Source organism: Alligator sinensis, unplaced genomic scaffold (assembly GCF_000455745.1).
Source record: "Alligator sinensis unplaced genomic scaffold, ASM45574v1 scaffold966_1, whole genome shotgun sequence".
NCBI lineage: Eukaryota > Metazoa > Chordata > Crocodylia > Alligatoridae > Alligator > Alligator sinensis.
In genome coordinates, this window is record NW_005842161.1 from 2,064,210 (window position 1) to 2,085,793 (window position 21,584).

The 21,584-nt window shown below is 40.9% G+C and overlaps 1 protein-coding gene across 1 annotated transcript in view; it reads left to right on the plus strand.

Moving 5' to 3' along the window:
• Window positions 1-21,584, plus strand: part of DOPEY2 (dopey family member 2) — an 89,523-nt gene that overhangs the window by 33,701 nt on the left and 34,238 nt on the right. The window contains exons 9-18 of the mRNA XM_025206537.1: window positions 604-704; window positions 1,160-1,274; window positions 4,094-4,214; window positions 5,001-5,120; window positions 7,241-7,346; window positions 8,245-8,436; window positions 9,386-10,085; window positions 14,670-14,941; window positions 16,763-16,915; window positions 19,331-19,431. Of these exons, the coding sequence (XP_025062322.1) occupies window positions 604-704; window positions 1,160-1,274; window positions 4,094-4,214; window positions 5,001-5,120; window positions 7,241-7,346; window positions 8,245-8,436; window positions 9,386-10,085; window positions 14,670-14,941; window positions 16,763-16,915; window positions 19,331-19,431 (1,981 nt within the window). The remainder of the gene's footprint in view (window positions 1-603; window positions 705-1,159; window positions 1,275-4,093; window positions 4,215-5,000; window positions 5,121-7,240; window positions 7,347-8,244; window positions 8,437-9,385; window positions 10,086-14,669; window positions 14,942-16,762; window positions 16,916-19,330; window positions 19,432-21,584) is intronic.

A 21,584-nucleotide genomic window follows, 5' to 3' on the forward strand; every position in this document is an offset into this window, starting at 1 on the left:
CCCCCCGTGGCAGGGAGGGGGGAGCAGGACCAGATCCCAAGCAGCAGGAGGGCAGGAGGAGTGGACCTGGATGTGGGGGGGGCCCAGGGCTCTGTCCCCACCCGCTCCCCCCCTCCCCATTCTTGAGCCATTCTTGATGGGCAGTTGGCTAGTGTGATGATAAAATCCTTGTCCAATTGGCAATCAGTGGCAGTGGTGCCATTGAGATCATGAAGCTAGGGTTCCACCCAGAATATTTAGTGTTGTGGGAGGGTGGTGGAGAAAGACAGTAACTTCAAAGACCTCTCCTCATTCACCCAATCCAAAACATTCTTCAGGTAGGCTTTGAAGGGGCTTGTTCCTGTTCCTTACTGCCATGCAGGTTGGTCACACTGATAAATCAGAGAAAGATTTGGTTCACTTGGCCTTGGCTTTCACACAAACACACATTTATACAGTTACTTGGCCTGGATTGGATTATAGACTATATTTAGAACAAAACACAAGTTAATAATAATGAATTAATAAAATTTGTTTGCAGTAGTTCTGTAAATTAAGTATGAATGCATCCTGTAAATTGTGTCATTATTTTCTGTGCTCATGTTGGGTTTATTTAACTTCTAGGTTCTGATATTAAAGGAGGTACTTTTGCTCCAGATTCCACAGCTTCTGAAGATCATGCCATCTATTTCTTTGGGAAATACTCCAAAGATCTTTTAGTAGAGGTTGGTTTTAATCTACATACGATTATTATAATCCATGCTAAACTTCAGAACAAACTGTTTCTCTAATTGTTCAGACTGTTTAGTATGTCTTTTGAGACCTCTACGCTTGAAACATAGTGGAGAAGAGGAGATCATTATTTTGTCTCCTCTGTCTGAATGTCACTATGCTATATTTGTTCCACTGGGGAAAACTGATGATCTGTCAAAGATGTTAATATCTGAATTATTAAAAAATCCTCTTTGTACAGAATAGTTATGATTCCTGAATGCATATTAACTTAAATTGAATTTATTTTGATTATCCAGCCCAATTCAGTCTCTGTCCATCTTGAATAATCAAGGTCTGACTGTATTTGGCACCTAATATAAGAATCGAGCACTGAGGAAGACCTAAACCTGTAAACATGATGGTACCTCTCCTAGATGTAATGTTTTGATATTTTTCTTTTTAACAGAGTTTGACTGAAATACTACATCAGAAGTTTTCAGAGTCTGACTTAGAAGAACGGTATCAAGCATATCTAAAACCTTTCCGGATTCTGCTTAGTCTCCTTGATAAACCTGAAATAGGTAACAACTGTCACTACTGACATGCATTGTGTGGGACTTATGCTGCAGTGAGGGCTTGAACTGTCATGGACTTTCTCTTCCCTATCTGTATGGGGCAGCCACTTGTTTTGCTCAGATTACAGCCCTGAAGCCCTGTATGGGGAAGCAGCCATCTGCTCCATCCTCTATATTTTGCTTGATCTGCAACCCAAAATATTTCAGTTCTATTTCTGTTTAGATCTTTTCCTTGGCCTTTGCTTCTATCCACAGCCCCTTTAACAGGCTGTAAAAGTCCTCTAGAGGTTGGCAAACTGTTATTCTTACTGTTTCCTGTTTAACATTCTGGTCATCACTGTAGAGTTGGGAGGGGCCAGGGCAAGCTTGACCCAGGTTGGGTAATTGGCCGGCCACTACCCTGGTGAGGATTGCAGGAGAGGCCCAAAAGATGGTACATCTGTCACCCAAGATGTGCACTAGATAAAGCCTATGGCCTAAGGGGGCTGCTCCGAGACCGGAGCAGGGCAGTATAAGTTGTCAATGCATGAAAGAGACCCTGTGAGAGGGGGTGGAGCATGAGAGGCCATAGTCAGAGGAGGGTGGTATGAGTGCGTGTATGAATGAGGCCTGACAGTGAGACAGCTAAGCTTGGTCTGGCTGTAGGCTTGCAGCATAGTGTCGCCTGGATGCCATCTGTGAGGCTTGGGCTGCAGTGTAGGGGAATTAACTATTAAATTAATGTATTAAGTAAATATTTCAGTGACAGTTTCTGGTAAAATTCTCATATCTCCTTCATTGGGAAATGTTTTTCTACTTGGAGAAATGGGAGACTCCTCTGTTTGCTTCTCTAAATTCATTTTCCCTGCTTTCTTTACAAATCCTTCAATACATCCATGTGAAAAGCCAGGATATAAGTGCCTGTTATTTACCAAGTAAAAAAATTGTTATGCAGATTTTCAAGGCACTTAGTGTTTGTCTCTAAAGGAGTGGGGATAACACTTCCTCAGTTGCATGATTAGACAAAATAAGACACCTATTCAATAGTGACTATTTATTTTGAAACAAGCTGTAAAAGAGTGTTTGGTTTTTTTCTTAAAAGAAACACCTCTTTTGTTAATTAAATGCTGTAAATCAGGAGTTGTCAACCCCCAAACGGGGCCAAATTTGACCTGCAGAGCCATGTCTTCCAGCCAGCTGGGCTCTCCACAGTTGCAAAACTTTGCTGCTGAGGAGCAGTGGCAGCTAATTGCCACTCGCCTGCTGCTAAATGTCCAGACCTGTGGGAAACTCCATAGGATGGATAACATGGCCCTGCACACTAGAGTGTGTGGTACAGGGCTCCATCCAGCCCTCAAACCAGCCTTACACCACTCATCCAGACCTCCTTGACTAAAATTTGAGCACCACTATTTAAAATGATAAAGCAGGTGCAATTACAGTCTCTTGTAACTGTTAATGTATTTTTTAAAATTAAAAAGCTACTGATGGGAGAAATTGTTATACAAGGCCATTGGAGTAATCAAATGTTGTAATGTCTTCACTTAGAAAAGAGTTGCTGGCTGTATTATGGCAGCAATCTTAAAGACAACTTTTATTTTGGTAAGAACCAGTGTTCATCTGAACAACAGAATAAAGATTATTCTTGTTTCATGGTAGTATCCAAAAAGTACACCATACAAACTCTTGAGCCTTAAGGTAATGTGAATCAGAGGTCATTTTAATTTCAAAACAAATATACTATGAATTAAAAAATAAGTAAATAATGAAACACACAGCATATGGCCTCTTGAGGCTCTTGGCTTGATCTTAGATCCTGGTCTTACCACTGAGGAGAAGAGCAGAGCACACGCAAGTGGAGCAAAGTAATTTTTTTTTTAAATAGTTATTAGCCCAAATTCAATTTATGAACAGACAGAGCTGTTGATGAATTTAATGAGTAACTTCTGCTGGAAAAAAGAGGCAATTTTGGAAAATTAGAGATGGTTAATTTCAACTTTTTTCATTAAAAAAATCTCTTGTATATTTTTAATTAAAAAGGGTTAAAAACACCAACATGCAAATATTTCTTTTTTTTAACAAAAAATTGTTTTATCCTAAATAAATCATTCTTTTTTTAAGGTTCTCTTAGTCACAAACCAAAAAATTAACTTACAGTTGAAACCAAGTTAAAGAAGAGCTGAACTGGGTTAGGCCTGATCTTCAGCAGTATTGTTATCTCCCTTACCATATGCATAATCTTTTTTGTTTTTTCCTTGCTTAGACTTTTTTTCTCCGTTCATAAAAGTGATCCTAATACAGTTAGGCACATGAGTTTCCTGTTCCTTAGCTATCAGCTTTTTCAGTATACATACATGTCAGATGTCACTGTCACATTTGCACTGAGAACTCATCTAAATGTTTTCTTACTAAATCTGGGCTATTGTTGTCAGCAAACTTATCCTGTTGCACAGGCAGGCTAAGCTGTATGTTCACATTGTCATTGATGTGCTTTTATATAAATAGCTGAAGTGACAGAAACAATCATAAAAAAGTATACTGTAGTCTTCTGAAGTGATACATGTAATAAATAGTCGGCCCAGCTGTGACCTACAGAAATCTCCCATTTTAATTTACTACAGTGGATAAGGTAAAATTTTAATCTTGTATGTAGATTTGTCGTCTTGCCATGGGAACCTGGATAGTAGTTTATAACATCATAGAAAATATCCTCATTCCGGTATTTTAAATTGGTAACAATGGTGCTGTTTTTCACTCGCCTTCAGAAGTGGACTAAAAGCTTGTAACTGTTTAGTACAGGAGTTGTTTTGGAGTAATCGCTGGATTTATTTTGCCTTTGATTGCAGGGCCACCAGTTGTTGGGGATTTGTTCCTTGAAGTGATTAGAGCCTTTTATTCCTATTGCAAGGATGCATTGGGTTCTGACCTTAAACTTAGCTACAGTCAAAATGGCAACATACTTACAAGGTATGCTTTAACTTAGACCTGTTAATAGTTGAAACTACTCAGAGTAAAGCCTAGCTACTCATGTAATCCATTCAGTAATCTTCAAGGATCCTGCTTTTCTCTGTTTAAAAATTGCTAATTGTCTGATGGGAAAAAAAATCGCAAACTCTGATTAAAAAACCCAAAATCCACATTTTCCCGCAATTAAAATGAAACGCTACTATATATATATAGTATGCCGTGATTCCTGGGTAATAATATCAGATTTATTACTTGCATGTCCGTTGACAGAACTCTGAAGTTTATAGATCTCCAAATCAGATTAAATATTTTTTGCCTTGAAAATAAAGCTAATCTTTAAAATTTTTGGCCTTCATAATCTTTCAAGCCAAGTTTTAAGTGATAGAGGCTGCTGACAGACATGAAAAAAACCAAAACCAAACAGCACTTTACCAGCGGAGGCAGCACATTATTTCAACCCGGCTCTACAGCGTCTGTACAGACCATGCGCTTTCAGCAGGGCTTTTTAGCATTTTTATCTAATAGCTGATTCAATAGCTGATACAAGTGCCAAAAAGGCTCCACTGAAGCACCTGATCTACCCAGACATTGGGCAAGTCAGGTCAAACTAATACAATACCACTTCTGGGCATGCACTGGGCTTGGTGTAGGGGCATGCTGAATTTAAAGTACCGTTTTGGGGGTTTTTAATGTCTGTAAGCAGCCAGATTGATTAGTCCAAAATTGCATGTGTGCATTTAGTCTTCACTGATTTGTTTTTGTTTTTGCTTTTTCTGTGTCTTGCAGTTCAATCAAAGAGAATAAAAATGCCTCGGAAATCGTTAAAACGGTCAACTTGTTGATCACATCCTTAAGTACAGATTTTCTATGGGATTACATGACCAGATGTTTTGAAGACTGCTTCAGGTAGTAATGTTTTTTGTTTTGTTGTTTTTTTAAACAAACACCTTAAGCATTACAGCAGGGTAAAAAAACCTAAAAACTTTAGTCACAGATTTTAGATATGAGTGCCATGATCAACACTAGGGGAAGAGATGCACAGTTAGATCCCAAGCTAACAAAATAATGCAGTTTGTTAAATCTGAAGCAATTTTACCCATCTAAAATTTAAATCAATTTTTTTGGCTTCCAGTATAACTACTTACGGTTTTTTCTAGAAAACAATTCAGAAATAAGAAGCATGAAAGTTATATTTTTATTGAAGGAGTAAGAGCAATATTACGGTCTTATACTAAGTCCCAGCAGACGTTACAGTTAAGATGCAATTAACTTGTTAATTGCACCATAAATAGTAACCTGGACACACATTCAGGCAATTAATGGCATGACAAAATGAGAAACCAACCACAAAAATATTATATGTTTTGTGTAATATTTTTGTGGCTGGTTTTCATTTCGCCTTGACTTCAACACACGGTAGCTTAGTCCTGCCTTTCAGCATGATGTCAGCTGAATGGCAGGACTTGGTTGATAGTTCTCCTGTGTCAGAAGGCTGACAGCTATGTGATGAAACCCTGCATGGGGCTTCACACTGTTGTTTGCATGTTGTTGAGAGGAGGGGAGTTCATCAGCTGGGCTAGGGTGCCAGGTAGCAGGGAGGCTCCCTGTGCCCCAGCACAGTGCTTGTCTTGCCCTGTAGCTGTCATGGAGGCTGAGAAGTGAGGCATAGCTCCCAGAGAGCTGCAGAGCAAGGCACTTGGCACATCCCAGGCATGGGGCCATTGGTATCAGGGAGAGATTCCCTGATCCTAGGGTCCCCATGCACTAAGACCTTTAAAAACATCCCTGGCACATGGGGTAGGGGAACTTCTCCCGGGCCATGGTATGTTGGGACCTTAAAAAACCATGTGTACAACTGGACTGCATGCAGGTTTTTTGACATCCCAGTGCAGGGCTGAGACCGATAATGAGCTGATGATTGGTCCCAGCCCTTGGAACCACACTAGAGCATTGAACCAGCTTCAGTGTGTTTCTAGGGCTAAAACTGGCTATCGCCCAATTGCTGGTCCAGCCCTGGGACTGCACCAGTTCAGGCGGGGCTGCAGGCATCTCGCTTTCATATTGCTGGTATAGAGGGAGTTCTGAACCATGATCCCAGGACTGATCTGGGGCTTCTTGTGCACTGGCAAGTAGTAATGGTGCAGTTGGGATCTGATCCCCAATCCTAAAATTGTGGCACATGGCAGATCTCAGTCACACCATTAAATTAATGCATGCCAAGAGCCTAAGATAACCTTGCTAGCAGCATTACAGCATATGGTGGCTGCATCATATACAAAGATCTTGCTTTGTATCTTCCCACCCTATACGGAAACAAAATTATAAAATAGTTTGAGACTTTTTGGCATTCAATTGTTTGTGCCACAATAAATGTTGTTCAGCTTCTAAAAGTGTGCAGTTAAATATGAGGTTGCACTTTCATTCCAACCCCAGTAGTCATTACAAAGAAGTCATCATCTTAATATCTAAGTATTCAAACTATATTTTACTTATTGCTTGAAATGAGCTAGTAGTTATCAGTATGATGTATTGCCACTATTTCTCTGCTATGGTCCTGAATTTCTTAATTTCATCTTCAGAAGGTGAAACCCCAAGAGGGTCTTTTTTTTTCCTTTTTTCTGTACCTACATACTAATAATGGAGGATTTTGTCAGGTGAGAGAAGTTAGGCTACCTTGTAATATTGCTTAATACATAATATAAACATTAAGAAAGAGAAGAAGATGGTGTCTATCATGATTTGGATACTGCAATGTCATCTTGTTTGACTGCCACAATCAAAGAATTCTAAGGTGAATGGAACTTCATGCACTAAAAATAAATAAGCTTTAAAAAAGACTTTGCCTAAAACTTCCAAGTTAATTGTAGCAGGGGAAGGAAGCAAATCTCTTCCCTTGTTGGTTTGTATAATTCACGTTGATGCCAATACAAAGAAGATTAAGTTTTTATCATTTAAAAAAATTCTGGAAAGATGTAAGAATATCATATCTGTTTTAAAAGGACACATTTTTTTTCTTTCAATGCCAGAAATAAATTCATGCAGACGAAATACCCTACTGAGAATGTTAGCTGTCCTCCTACAATTTCAGAACTCTGCACGCTACTGGTGTTCCTTCTTGATGTGATTCCTTTGGTAAGGCAAGATTGACATAAAAGTTAATTGTTCAAAGATTTAAGTCCCTTTTCCTTTCTCTTTCATCAGATAAGTTTTCAGCTGGCTACATTTTTATGGGAAAACTATTTTAACTGTTTCCCACCTGGAAAACGTATGAACAAACACAGTCCTTTTAGCCAAATCCTCTTTTCCCTTACTCATGTGAGGAGTTTTGTTCAAGGCCACTTAATATCAAGTGAACAGGGGATAGAAGTTGCTTCTAGAATTTTTTGAGTGCATAAGGCAGATGTGGCATGAGAGGGGTTCTTTTGCCAGGAGCATTTTATATAACATATTCTCTGCCTATGTATGTTTTGAACATCTATGGAATATCTATTAGAACGTGTCTGACATGCAATTCAGTCTCCAAATCCAAAAGCTCCCAAATAGATAAATTGAATGATATTAGGTGAGGAATAAAAGGAAGAATCTTAAGTTTCTAATGATAACTGAATACTTTTTAACAAAAGTAACTTATTAAGATGGAGATTGGCAGAATGTTTTGTTATCTGTTCTCAGAAATTTTTCCATTTACAGAATCATCATATTTTTAAGGAGGAAAGAATACTCTATTGTTAGGTTCTGCTAGTTGGGGTGATAAGTTACAATGGCCTTTTTACAAAGTTATCAGTAGTTGAAATCCATGAAATTTTAAGGTGTTGTTCCACATTTGATATGAAGAATGAAAGGAGAAAAAAAGTAGCTCTGTTTAAAACAAATCTGTGTGCCTTAACTGTCAGTGTGCTTACTGCCAGTTGGCCACATCTTTGGTTATTAAAAAACAGACTTTGTATTATGCAGCTAGAAAATAGTAACATCCATCTGTCTGCTAAGCTTGTTATCAGTTATCTATGTCTAATAATGCCTGTTCTTTTAGGAGCTTTACTCTGAAGTGCAGACTCAGTATCTACCACAGATGCTCAGTTATATGCTGCAGTCTCTTCTAGAAAACATAGACACCCTAAGTTTACCAGAACTCACTCATGCCTTAAAGACCTGTTTTAAAGTGCTTAGCAAAGTACAGATGCCCCCATCATACTTGGACATGGAAACTGGAAGTGGAAACACGGTAGGTATAGCTGCAAGGTCTGTAGCATGTTTACATATGAATGGCAGCTCACAAATTGTTAAAAGAGTTAGCATTATTAAAGTAATATCTGCTACTATTTTTTCCATTCAAACTCCACTGTTAACTGCACCAATAGATACATTGTTGTATCTTCTGTACAACAGCTCCTTCTACAGGCTTCGAACTTTTTGTGTCATGATCTAGGTCTTTTATAGGTCATCTTCCCCAACCTTACTTGATTTGTTTATGCCAGCATAGGTTTGTCTCAAACTGGCGTTTATTAGTAGTTCCTTCCTTACTCCATCTTGTCCACTGAAGATATGGATTTCTATAGTTGCTACTTGATTCACTGGTAAGACATTCAGCAGCGTGTTAATGCTAAATGTTCAGGTCATCAGATCACGCCTATTCTTTTTTTGTGGTCAAGGACTGCCTTGTGGTTATAAGATATGACAGCTAATGCAATATATTGTTAAACAACTGCAAAAGAACATAGCCAAGGATTAGAAATGTACAACATGAGCAAACCACACCATTAACAAATGACAACCAGGAGTACAAGGAAATGTACATCATTAGAAGCTATAACACTTAAAGAGTAAGTGCTCAGTTAGACATTGGTAGACTGGTGAATAGAGACCCTTCTTTTCACTCTTGATTACACATTAAATTATTTTTTAGGCTGCTGTTACACAATATTAGATCACAAAGATGCTGGACATAACCAGAGGTGGAGGTGTCAGGTGTACAGATTAAAATTAGTTTAATCTGGTTTTAGATGCGATAGGACTGTTTATCTATAGCTGTGTTCCGCTGCCTCAGAAATATTTGATCTCTAACACCTGGTAGACGAGGGGAGGGAGGTCTTCCATTTCTCCTCCTTTCTGCCTACCTCAGCTCAACATAACTCCCAAGTACATAGTTAATAAAATGTATACTTCCATTTCAGAGCCCAGTAAAGAAAGAAGGTGGTAGCATAACTTTAGAAACTAAGCCTGCACTACAGGATGATGATGATGATACTCCTTTCCCTCCGCTCAAATCAGAAGACAGTGGCATAGGTCTAAGTGCCTCCTCCCCAGAGCTCTCTCAGCACTTAGGAATGCCAGGTGTGACTTTTGAGAGAGATGATGTCTGGAAAAAGGGAGGAAGCATTCAGAAAACTTTGAACTGTATCCAAGAGCTGGTTGCTAAGTTTGCTAGTAAATATATTTTTGGAATGCATTTACAAGAGCCTGGCAATGGAAGCATTTCAACAGTGACCCGGACTGGTGAAGAAGGGAAGGAAAACAAGCATGGAGTTTCTGAAAGTTCCAGCAAGAAGAAGAATTCATGGGAAGCCAAGCAAATTACTGTGCCTCAGTTTAAACAAATGCTTTCAGGCTTGTTCACAGTTCGAGGGTCACCATTTAAACAGAAAAATCTGGAGCCACTTTCCCTTTCAGACTGTGACCTTGGTAGTAAGAAAGTAAAAGAGGAAGAAGAATGGGACATTGAGCAGGTAATGCTTGACTTGGGAGACATTAAAGAAGAGTGCAGAGAAGCTTTTGCTGCTGCTTGTCACCTTTTACTGGACTGCACCACATTTCCAGTCTACCTTTCTGAGGAGGAAACTGAACAATTATATTTCTCTCTCTTTCAAGTTCCTGGTAAGAATAGGCTTTTGTTCGGCTAGCTTGTCATATAGTGGAAATTACAAATGAAGTGAATTATGTACTAGAAATTCACCAAGCATGTACATGCATTATTACTTGCCAGTGTTTGCAAATGAAATACATTTTCATAAGCTTGAAGGCAAATTGCATTCGTAACTTGGAGAAGGTTGGCGATGTGGGTTTTTTACAGTTCTTAAATCCATTTTGTTCTCTCTCTCTCTCTTTTTAACAGTTTGTTACAAGTATCATGGCAAAGAAAAATTGTGAGTGGCTTTTAGTATACCCTTGTCTTAAGTAAGACAATTCTCCCTTATTCCTCTCTACCCTCAGGGTTATGAAGAAAACAAGGGACAGTGCAGTCTGTCAGTCAAGACCAGGACAATCTGTATAATTAGGGCTCAATCCTGTTCCGATTGGGCATTTTGGACTTTAGTTTTCATACGAGTAAGTGTCATTTCTCAGAGAGAAAGTATAGAGGTAGGACTAGGAAAAGGGACACTTGGATTCCCTTTCTGAATTCATTACAGGTTTCTGATGTCACTGTCAATAAAGTGGTGATAATAATGAACTGCATGGGTAAATTGCTGGTGTTTAACATTGAAGGTTTTTATGTGATTGCAGTGTCTTTTATGTGCTCATCTCCATGTTAGTTCATACTCTCAATCTTTGTTGTTCAGCTTAGTTTTCAGAATGTCACATTGGTGTCAGTACAAGTTACTGTGGAAGATTTTCTCAGACCTAGTCCCGAGAAATTAAGGAAATTTAGAAACAAAAAGAGAAACTTTTGTAAGAAAGGGTTACATAGGAACCTGTGGAAAATTTAAAATTATGCACAGAAACGTAAATGATGTCCATTTTCTTTTCTTCTTTTTTTAAATTCAACTTTTCTGCATATTTTTAGTTTCCGACAGGTTTTAACTTTTACTTAGTGAGAACACCTCATGTTGCAGTAGAAAATGATACTCCAGTAAATGATATTGGTTAGAATAATTTTGGAATACTTTCCCGGGCAAATCATCCGTGTCTAAAATAGACTTGTTTTGAGTGTCTGTGGGAGTACCATTCTGTAAGTATAAACGAAAGTGTGCCTATCTCTTTAAAAGGGCTGCTCAGAGAGGCTGAGAGTAGACAGCTCTAGGTGGCATGTTGAGGTTTGTGATGTGTCCCTGTCCCCTCTCATTCTCCCCTGTCCTCCCTGCTCTTTTGAGCTGAAAAATAATTTTTGGATAACATTAAATTTCTGCTAGGATGATCAGTCTTATGCATATAATGTGTGCTTTTTAAATTAAAAAAATAGTGAGAGCCAAGCTAATGCTACATTTGAACATGTAGGCTAATTACAGACAGTCAAAAAGTCGAAGGCTGAATTGATTCAGTCTTTGCAGGTTAATCTCAAAGATTGAACCAATAAGCAAATAAACAGACATTCACTTTTGATTCAGGAAATATAACCACATACCTGCAGTCACTCAAGCCAAAAGCTGTTGGGGGGGAGGGGGACGCTAGAACATAGCTTTCTGGCACGTAGCCGGAATGGGCTGTGTATTTGCTTCCTCTTCCTGCTGTCCCCAAGGTCTCTAGGATTTGCAGTCCAGACTCACAGCAGCAGGATTCTGCAGAGTTGCCCATCACTTTCTCTTCCTGCTTCCAGGTGCCTCTGGGATTTGTAGTCTACAGTCGCAGCTAGCAGGGCAACTCTGTACTCAGGGAAAGGGAAGTTTAACCCCCCTCCATGGCCCCAGACCCCAGCAGGGGTTTGCCAGGAAGGGGGGAAGTGAGCTAGTCCTCATTGCTCCAGGTAGGGAGCAAAGGGATGAGGCCAGCCCTGCTGTCTGGAGCAAACAGCACAGTCTAGCTCAGCCCAGAGCTGCAAAATGCTGGGGTGCTGGGGGACTCTGATTTAACTTGAGCTGGGAAGGGGTCTGAGACACAGCCATGTGCCCAGAGACCAATGCTTGCATTTGCACCTCCCCCCTCCATATCCTTTTCGTACCAATACTTAGTTTCCCACCCTGACCCTGTTTAGTTACTGTTTTGGCCAGGAAAGACATGAAAGTCCCAGCACATTGGATGCAGGGAGAGGGGTGATGGCCAGAATTTCTGTCCCACAGGGTGGGCAGGTGGGTTACACAACAAACGCGGCTACCACCACCGGCTCTGTAGGGCCCCCTGCGGCCATAGGCTTTGCAGATAGAATGGGCTAGCCCTGGTCATGTTGCACAATAAGAACTCTGAAGGGCTTGGCCAGCACCCCCCCAGGTTGGTGCTTGGGGGCCATGGCTCCCTCCTTCCCTGCCCCCTCCCCCCCGCTGGTACAGAAGTTTCATAAACTGTTTTGACCTAACTCAGTTAAGTCTGATACTACATTCAACCATATTTATCTTAAACCAGTTTCAGCCATTTTGAAACTGGTTTATGTGGACTGAACTTCTGTTCTGTTACAGGTTTAAATCAGTTTCTGATCAATTAAACTGGTTGATGTGTAACTTCTGTCCCTAGTCGTAAGAATTAATTTTATGGCATAGGGGAGGAAATGCATACCATCAATATAAGTAAGATAACATTATAGAAGGGCTAGTCGTTTTAAAAAAACTTGGGTTAAACAATTATGAACTGATTTAGATTTAAATAAATTATAATTAATTGAAAAAACAAAAGTGGATCTGTAATGAAGGTGTTGATTTAGAAAAAAACAAACTGGTTAAATTTAGGGAACTAATTAGTAAAGTCAGCTTGACTTTACATAGATTTGAACAGTGAAGAAATGCCTAGCTTCTTCAAGTCAAAGGCGCTAAAAATTATCAGAAATCTGAATCTTAAACAAGAGGAAAAAACTTGTAGAATGGGGCTGCAGGCCTAAGAGAGAAATAGTAATGCTAAGAGATATATTAAGAATGAACAGAGACTGCAAGGAATGCAACTTGGTTTTTACAAAAGTAGATTGTGACTGATTTACCTGATAAAATAACTGATTTCCTAGTCAAAGCCGTTGATCTCATTTGTCTGGATTTCAGTAAAACATTTGCTACATGGCAAAAATTTTTAGGCAAGCTGAAAAAGTTGGGCAATTGTAAGTTATTTAAGGAACTAACTTATGGGGAAATCCAGCAAGTGGTATTGAAGAGGGAAGTATCAAGCTGAAGGAGGGTTACTGGTAGAGTTCCTCAAGAATCAGTCTTGGGATGGATCTTGTTTCATATTTTAATTAATAACCACAGCAAGCAGTAAATTGTGCTAATGAAATTTGTTGATAATGAAGGAAGACATCAGGATATTGTACAGAAAGTAGTGGATGACCTTTAGGACTGGAATAATAGAAATGGGATGAAAGTCAATAATATAAGATGCAAGGTCATACACTTGGGGGCTGATAACAAAACATGCTATAAGCTGGAACTCATCAGTTGGAAATGGCCTGAGGCAGAGAAGAACAGGGGTCTATTAGTTGATGTCAGGGTGATTGTGAGCCACCAATACAATGTAGTCGCATGAAAATCAATTGCAATTTTAGGATGTATCAAGAATTCTGTTCCTGGTAGTCATTTGAAGGTATTAATGTCATTGCACGAAGGTAGACCACATTTGGAATGTTACTTACCCTTCTGGTCATTTCTGTTCAAGAATGAGTGACTGAAACTAGAACAGATACTGAGAAGAGATGTTATGTTGATTTAGGGCAGGGGTGGGCAAAATGCAGCCCAGGAGCTGGATGCAGCCCACCAGATGATTCTATCTGGCCCGCAGGGCCCCTAAAAAATTAAGAAAATTAATATAAATCTGCCCTGAACTGCCTGTCATGCAGCCCTTGATGGCTTGCCAAAACTAAGTAAGTGGCCCTCTGCCCAAAATAATTGCCCGCCCCTGATTTAGGGGAAGGATCATAGGACTGGAAAGGAGAGAGCCCATCTTGTCTTGTGAGAAGAGACTTGACATTTTTTTTTAAACCTAGTACAAAGAAGGCAGAGAAGACTTAGGACTTGATCTATATAAATACATCAGGGTGGTAAACATCAGAGAGGGAAAATAACTATTAGGCTAAAGGACAATATTGGCACAAAAACAAATGGATTTAGATCAACCATTAATACAGTTAAACTGGAAATCAAAGGAAGGTTCTTGTCCATTAGCGAAACTGGCTTTTTGGAATGGTCTTACAATGAGAGTAGTAGAGGTCAAAATAAAAATGTTAACTGCTTTTAAGATGGAGCATACTCAGTTTTATGAAAGGAACTATATTGCATGCTGCCTCTGTCCCTTCTGATCCTGTGATGCTTGTACATGTTTGATCACATAATCCAGTGGTGCTCAGTGTTTTGGCTGCACAGGCCAAATGAATGGTGCCAGGTTGGTTTGCAGGCTGGATCAGCCCCACTTACCAGGATTAGGGCTCTGGGGCCCCAGACCACCTCAGCCCAGCCCCACACACCAGGATCATACCCATGGGGAGCCCCATGGGCTGGATGACTCAGCATCAGGGGCTGGGGCTGGCCCATGGGCCCAGGGGTTGAGCACCCCTGATATAATCAAATATTTAAATAAGAGCCTTTTTCCTCTCTCTCTTTCTCTCTCTCTTCCGAGGAGGTGGCGATGCCAGCTTCCCACTATGGCTTAAATCCCTAATGACGATATGCTGCTGTGTGAAAGACTGCTATGTGCAGAACATGTCCATCTCCACGCTACTAGAAGTGATCAACCATTCACAATCACTGGCACTTGTGATTGAAGACAGAATGAAGCGGTATAAAATCTCTGGCCACAACCCCTTCTTTGGGAGATTGCAGATGGTTACAGTTCCTCCCATTGCTCCCGGGGTTCTAAAGCTAATCTCGGAGAAAACAGACTTCTATCAGGTACCAGTTTTTTACTGTACAGATATGTTTAGTTAGAAAGTGTAACACATCATTCCACAAATCTTCTTGTATGACTCAAGCATGCTATATCTGGGCACAGTGTTGCAGGCAGTGCACCTTCCTAACAACTCGATGCTCCAGTTTTTTATGTGCCCTGACATAGCTGCCTTTATACCATGATAATAAGACAGCAAGGGATTCAGTTGGCTGGTGGCTGCTGCCACCCCCCCCCCCCCCCCCCCCAAAAAAAAATGTTAATTGACTGTTCTTCTTTCCTCTCCCATCAGGTTCTCTTTTCTTTTGTCCCAGTTGTCTTCAATGCTTAGTAGCTGTGATAGACTATGTTACATTTTATTGCTTTTGCATTTTAAGCCTTTACATTACAAAAGAAATCTTTGCATCACAAAAATACGTGGAAGGATGAAGGATAAGAGATTCTAGCTACCTCCTGTTGCTTATTTAAATTTTTATTGCTTGAATCCCATGGTCAGAAGATAAGATAGAAATGTAATCAGAACTCCTGGTAGAGGTGATATCTTTTAATAGACCAACCAGATTTTTGCAAAAAAAATCTTTAATTGCAAGTTTTCGGACACAAGCACCCTTCTTCAGGCATAGGAGAAAAGATTGTAAAAGTTCTCCTGGGTAGAAATGAAAGTTCATATTTCAGTAACATACTCTGTGCCCCAATATGAAATATGAACTTTCATTTCTACCCAGGAGAACTTTTACAATCTTTTCTTCAATGCCTGAAGTAAGGTGCTTTTGCCCAAAAGCTTGCAATTTAATCAATTAATTAATTTTTTTTGCAAAAATCTACCTGGTCTATCTAGTAAAAGATATCACTTCTACCATGAGTTCTGATTCCTTTTGTCTCAAGACCAATATGGCTACAACCTGGATACAAACTAGAAATGGTACACTTGCCCAACAAAGGGGAATTTAAACATACGTAAGATGTATCCATTGAAAGGCTTAATTCACTATTTAGGATATGGTGTTGGACACGCATTTTTTTTACAGGCAAAATATTGTGGATAGTAAATAATAGGCTCCTCACCAAAGAAAATAAATAAATCCAAAAAACTGCACAGTATATTACAGAAGGCTATTGTATTTCTTATTATAGTTAAAAAAAACACTACTAAGTATAGCAGTAAGGTAAATTAATTTTATAGCTTCTCTCTGCTTTTCAGTGCTGGGGCAACTCAACTTTATACTGGGTAATATAAAGGGAAACTTAGAGACATTAACTTGAAGGAAATCTGAATCAAGAACGTGACTAAGCCATAACTTTAAAAAAAGGTGGGAAGAATCTTCTAAACTTAATTTTTAATTGTTAAACTACTATGGGGATGCTCTGCTCAGTAATTCACAAGGGGCCCAAAACTCTGCTGCAGTGAGCAGGGAAAAGGCAGCTATGTTGTGTTACTAGTTCTTCAGTCTTTTTTCTGTATTCTGTGTGCGCCAGAATGGTAAAAATACTCTAGTGTTGTCAGAAGATATTATTTCGAGTGTGGCACTCCTGTTGTCTTAGTCACAATTTTGGTATTCTGCATAACACATGAATCGTGCGTGTGTGTGCATTTTAAATTTACAAAATGGGAGCAGAGTTCTGCTTTCTTCAGCCTTCAATGAAGATATGAATTCACTGCCTTTCTAGGGTTGTGCTGCTGTTTTTTTGCTTTATGAACTCATTTCTTGCTGTTTGCTTAATTGAATTTATGTAGAATAGAAGAATATATGAAACAATGTTTCGTTGACAAGCATTTAAATATTTTATGCAAATCCTTTCAACTAATGGTGTTTCTTTTTCTCTAGAGAGTAGCTCAAGTGCTTTGGAATCAGTTAAACAAAGAGACAAGAGAGCATCACATTACCTGTGTGGAGCTATTCTACAGACTGCACTGTTTGGCTCCATCAGCTAATATTTGTGAAGACATCATCTGCCATGCATTACTGGATCACGATAAAGTAAGTTCTCTATTTTACTGGAACCTTTTCATAACTGCCGTGTTGCTCCCCTCTGGCTTTAGAAGCCTCCTGCCCTGCCTCCAGCTCCTCACAACTCAGCTTTGGGGTGTTCTCAGCCCATGCATCTTGTGAGGCCCCTAATTTAGAATCTTTATTGCTCCTTCCCTTGGTGTATCCTTTCATGTTTATTCGTAAATCACCCTGGGACCCAGCTTAGTCATTGGGCACCACCTAAGTAGTGTAGGATCTCTCTATTCCCATAACTACAAATTCTGCTAAAGTCTCAAGGATTGTATCAGACAAGGTTCCTTGGGTGAATTTGGTGGCTTATAAAAAGGTTGGCATACTGTGGGGCCATTCTAGTGCCCATAGCTGTTCCCATCATCTGGAGGAAGTGATGATTATTAAAAGTGAAATTGTTGTGTGTGAGGATGAAGTGTATAAGGTCAGTCATATCTTTGGGTCTGTATTCTGGGTTGTAATCTTGTTCCTGTAGATATGTAAGGCAGGCATGGATGCCATCCTGGTGTGGGATGTTGGTGTATAGGCTGGTAACGTCCATGGTGGCTAGGAGTGTGTTGCTGGGAAGGTGGTCTATGTTTTTAAGTTTCCGTAGCAAGTCTGTGGTGTCTTGGACAAAACTTGCTCTGTGGGCGACAAGCGGTTTTAGGATGGATTCAACAAAACCTGATATTTCCTCAGTTAGGGTCCCATGGTTGGATATGATAGGTCTGCCAGGGTTCCCTTGTTTGTGGATTTTAGGGAGCATGTAAAAAGTCCCTGGGTTAGGTAGCGGGGGGATCAAGGTCTGTAGTTTTTCTTGTAATCTTGGTGGAAATGATTTGATGGGATTGTTGAGTTTTTTGGTGAAAAGGGGAGTAGGATCTTCTTGTAGTTCTTTGTAGTAGGTGGTGTCAGAGAGCTGTCTGTTGGCTTCCTTTATGTAATCCTCACGGTTTAGGATGACTATGGCTCCTCCTTTATCTGCTGGTTTTATTACTATTTGGTGGTTAGATCTTAGAGATCCTATGGCCTTTTTCTCTGGTAGAGAGAGGTGGTTGTGGTGGCATGTGTTGCTGATTATTTCATTGTTCATTCTTTCCCTGAAGTAGTCAATGTAGCGGTCAAGGTTAGGGTTTCGTCCACTGCGAGGTGTCCAATCTGATGTTTTTTGGTTTTTTTGGCATTGATCTTTTCTTGAATGTTGTCAGAGGATGAGTTGTTGGGAGTGGGTTCAGTTTGGTCGTGGAAATATTCTTTGAGGCGCAGGCGTCGGAAGAATTCTTCTAGTTCTCCACACTGAAGTATTTTATTAGGGTGTTTTTCTGGACAGAAATTTAGGCCTTTAGAAAGGACAGATTTTTCAGTTTTGGTAAGTGTGTGTGTGGAGAGATTGATAATATTTGTGGGTTGGTTGCTGCTTGCAGTTTCATCACGTCTGAGGTTGGAAGGTCGTAAGGTGTTGGTGTTGTTCCTCTGATGGTTGTTTTGTGGCTGGGGGGCTTGTTCTTGGAGTAATTTCAGTTCTTCTCAAATGTACTGTGATGGTCCTGGAAATCATAAAATCATTAGATTAAATGCCCAATGTCTTACTCCAGCAGAGCATTTGACTCATCAACCAATATGTGCTTCTGTAGTGCTGAATCTGTCTGTGTCAATATTTAACAGCTAGCTCCCTTATGATATAGCACGCAAGCTATGTTTTAAGAGAAGTAGAATCTCCTTAATTATTTCACTTCCCTTTGCTAAGGATAGAACAGTTCTCTCCCAACTCACATTTTAGCTGTCAGAAAAGGCAAATAAGTTTATCACACAGATACCCATGCAGGTCTACCCTACTTTGGGGTGTGCATCAACTATTTGTTCATTTATGGTTAAAGCTCTATGATTGATTGGAAGATCTTCTAGGAAAATGTGTTACTTGACTTATCTTCCAGGTATGATTTGCAAGAGATTTGAAACTTATGCTTATTATCTATTTGGCAGTCCAGCCAAGCCTGTTACTATTTAATCCAATATTTACCATCTTTCAGGAAGTGAGAGGAAGTGGGGAAACTTGGCTAGAAGCTCATTAAATGAAAGAGAATAGGGGGTGAAAAGGGAGGGAAGTCTACTAGAAGCTGAAGGCTGAGCCATGGTTTTGTTGAAGCCTTAGCAAGACAGTGTCAGAGGCCTGAGGCCATTAGTCTGCCCAAAAGTGGGGAATTCTGAATGCACTTTGAAAAAGTAGCATTTATATGCCAGTCTTCTGTAAAACTCTTAAAAAAACAACTTACAAAATTCTTAAGCAATAAATTAGCGGTCATCCATACAGTGAGCATTGTTGCTGTTCTAGAAACTTTCAGATTAACTAAAATTACTATATTTATCTTTGAATAAAAAAGTTAGTTTCCTTTTTGTTTTTCCCTTGCTCAGGGGACAAGGCTGGAGGCACTCTTCAGATTCTCTATCATATGGCATTTGACAAGAGAAATCCAAGGCAGCAGAGTCACTTCCCACAATCGATCCTTTGATAGGTATTGCCCTACATCTGTTTGCATTGATTATTTTTTATCTACTTAGAAATAGATAAATGGTATTTTAAATTACTCTTTTTGTGGGGCCTTGGGGAGGGGAGAGACAGAAATCTAGAGAGTCGCATGAGCCAAGGGATAACTCTCAAATATTAATTTAATTGAAAAACAAAATGCTGTATGTATTGGTGACTCAAATTAGATTTTCATTCTTAATTTTAATTTGTTTTTATTTTATATTGGCCAAAAGTCACCTGTTATTCACCACAGCCTTCAGTCTTACCCAAAATTTGCTGAAAGGTTTCAAGTTTAGAAAACACTTGAAGATTTTTTTTAAACTATGTATGAAGGGATACAATACAGAGAAGGCAGAAGGTAGGGCAGGGTGATACCCTAGAGACTCGTTGGTTCAGAGAAACCTAAATTTTTGTAGGCCACGATGTGCTCTATTAGATAGTCCTGTATTTAAGTAGCTTGAACTACATTGTTGCCTACAGGAAAGCTCATGCCTCTCTTAACCAGTGGGTCTCTAACGCAGTTCTTCTTAACCTTTTTAGACCTGAGATGTCTCTCCTTAGACTTAAGGCACCCTTCAGAAAATGGCAGATCTTACTTTTCCACAGTCAAAACATAAGTGATAAATAATAGAACAATTATATAATAAAACAGTAAAATGAAGAACAAAACAGGTCAAAATGTTTTTGACACTATGGATTCCTATTTGAAATCTTTGAGTTTATCTTTTGAATCATGTTAGGTTACTTAATGGTGCTAACATTATTTGTAGTGTTCCACGGTTTCAGTTTTTATTTAAAAAAAAAAAAAAAAAATCCAGGAATTTTTCAGGGTTTATTTTCCAAACATAAAAACTGGGTTGCAATCAGGATAAAGGGAATAAAATTTTTAAAAATTGGTTTAAATCAGGAAAAATAATAATACGTTCCCATGGCAGTGAGGGAGGGAGTAAGGCTGGGACTTGGGAAGGGGCAGGGGGAGGGGCACAGCCCATTGACCGCTTCCAGGGCTGCAGCAGGGAGCAAAGCAGGGGGAACTGTCAGTGGTTGCGGGGGGGGAAGGACTCTTGCTGCTACATGCACCCCGGGAGGGCTGTGGGACTGCGCCAGGCTATTCCCAGGGGACACATGCCCCCGGATCTGTGTGCAGGACGAGAGAAGGCTGCCACTGCAGGCTGGGGCCAGCGGCAGCACTGGGCTCTTCCCAGTGCTTAGGGCGGGCGGCAGCCTGCTCTTGTCCAGCACCCAGCTCCAGGGGCATGCGCCCCCTGGGAAGAACCCGGCACAGCCCCCCGCAGCCCCCCTGGGGTGCATGTAGCAGCAAGAGCTGTGCCCCCATGCCCTGCACCCACTGACTTACAGTTACCTCCCCAGCTGGTGTCAGCCATTCCCAGGGCTGCTGCAGCAGGGGCTACAGTGAGTGGTAACAAGCAGAACCCCGGGGGGCGTGGGGCGTGGTGCAGCTTGTCCCCACTCACCCCAGCCCCTGCTGCAGTGGCCCCAGCAGTGGCCAATGCCAGCTGCCTGCAGCTGCTGGACTGCACAGTGCCCCAACCCCCACAAGGCACTGCTTATCCATACTCACTGCAGCCCCTGGGCTGCGTTGTGCTGTGGTGCAAGCAGCTGGCACTGCTGCAGCAGGGGCTGGGGTGAGTGGGAACAAGTAGAGCCCCGGGGAGCACAGAGAGCGACGCAGCTTGTCCCTGTTCACCCCAGCCCCTGCGGCAGCAGCCCTGGGAGTGGCCAATACCAGCTGCCTGCAGCTGCTGAGCAGTGCTGCACCCCAACCCCCCCGGGGCTCTGGTTGTCCCGACTTACCCCAACCCCTGCTGCAGTGGCCCTGGGAGCAGCCAACACCACCTGCCTGCACCACAGCACAGTGCAGCCCAGGGGCTGAGGGGAGTGGCGTGTGTCCAAACACAGAGGCGGGGGGAGACCCAGCACCTCCTGCCCCATATGAGGTCAGGGCCAGGAGTCCTGCATCCCCAGGCAGTGGCTCCAGCCCCGTGGGTCCATGCAGAGTGGCTAGGTGCAGCGCCCGCTACAGGGAGCAGGGCTGGACTCTCCTGCCTGCCCCTCGGCAGGGCTCGCAGCTCCCAGCGTCCGGGGCAGGGCCACAGCCAGAGCCACCAGGGTGCAGCT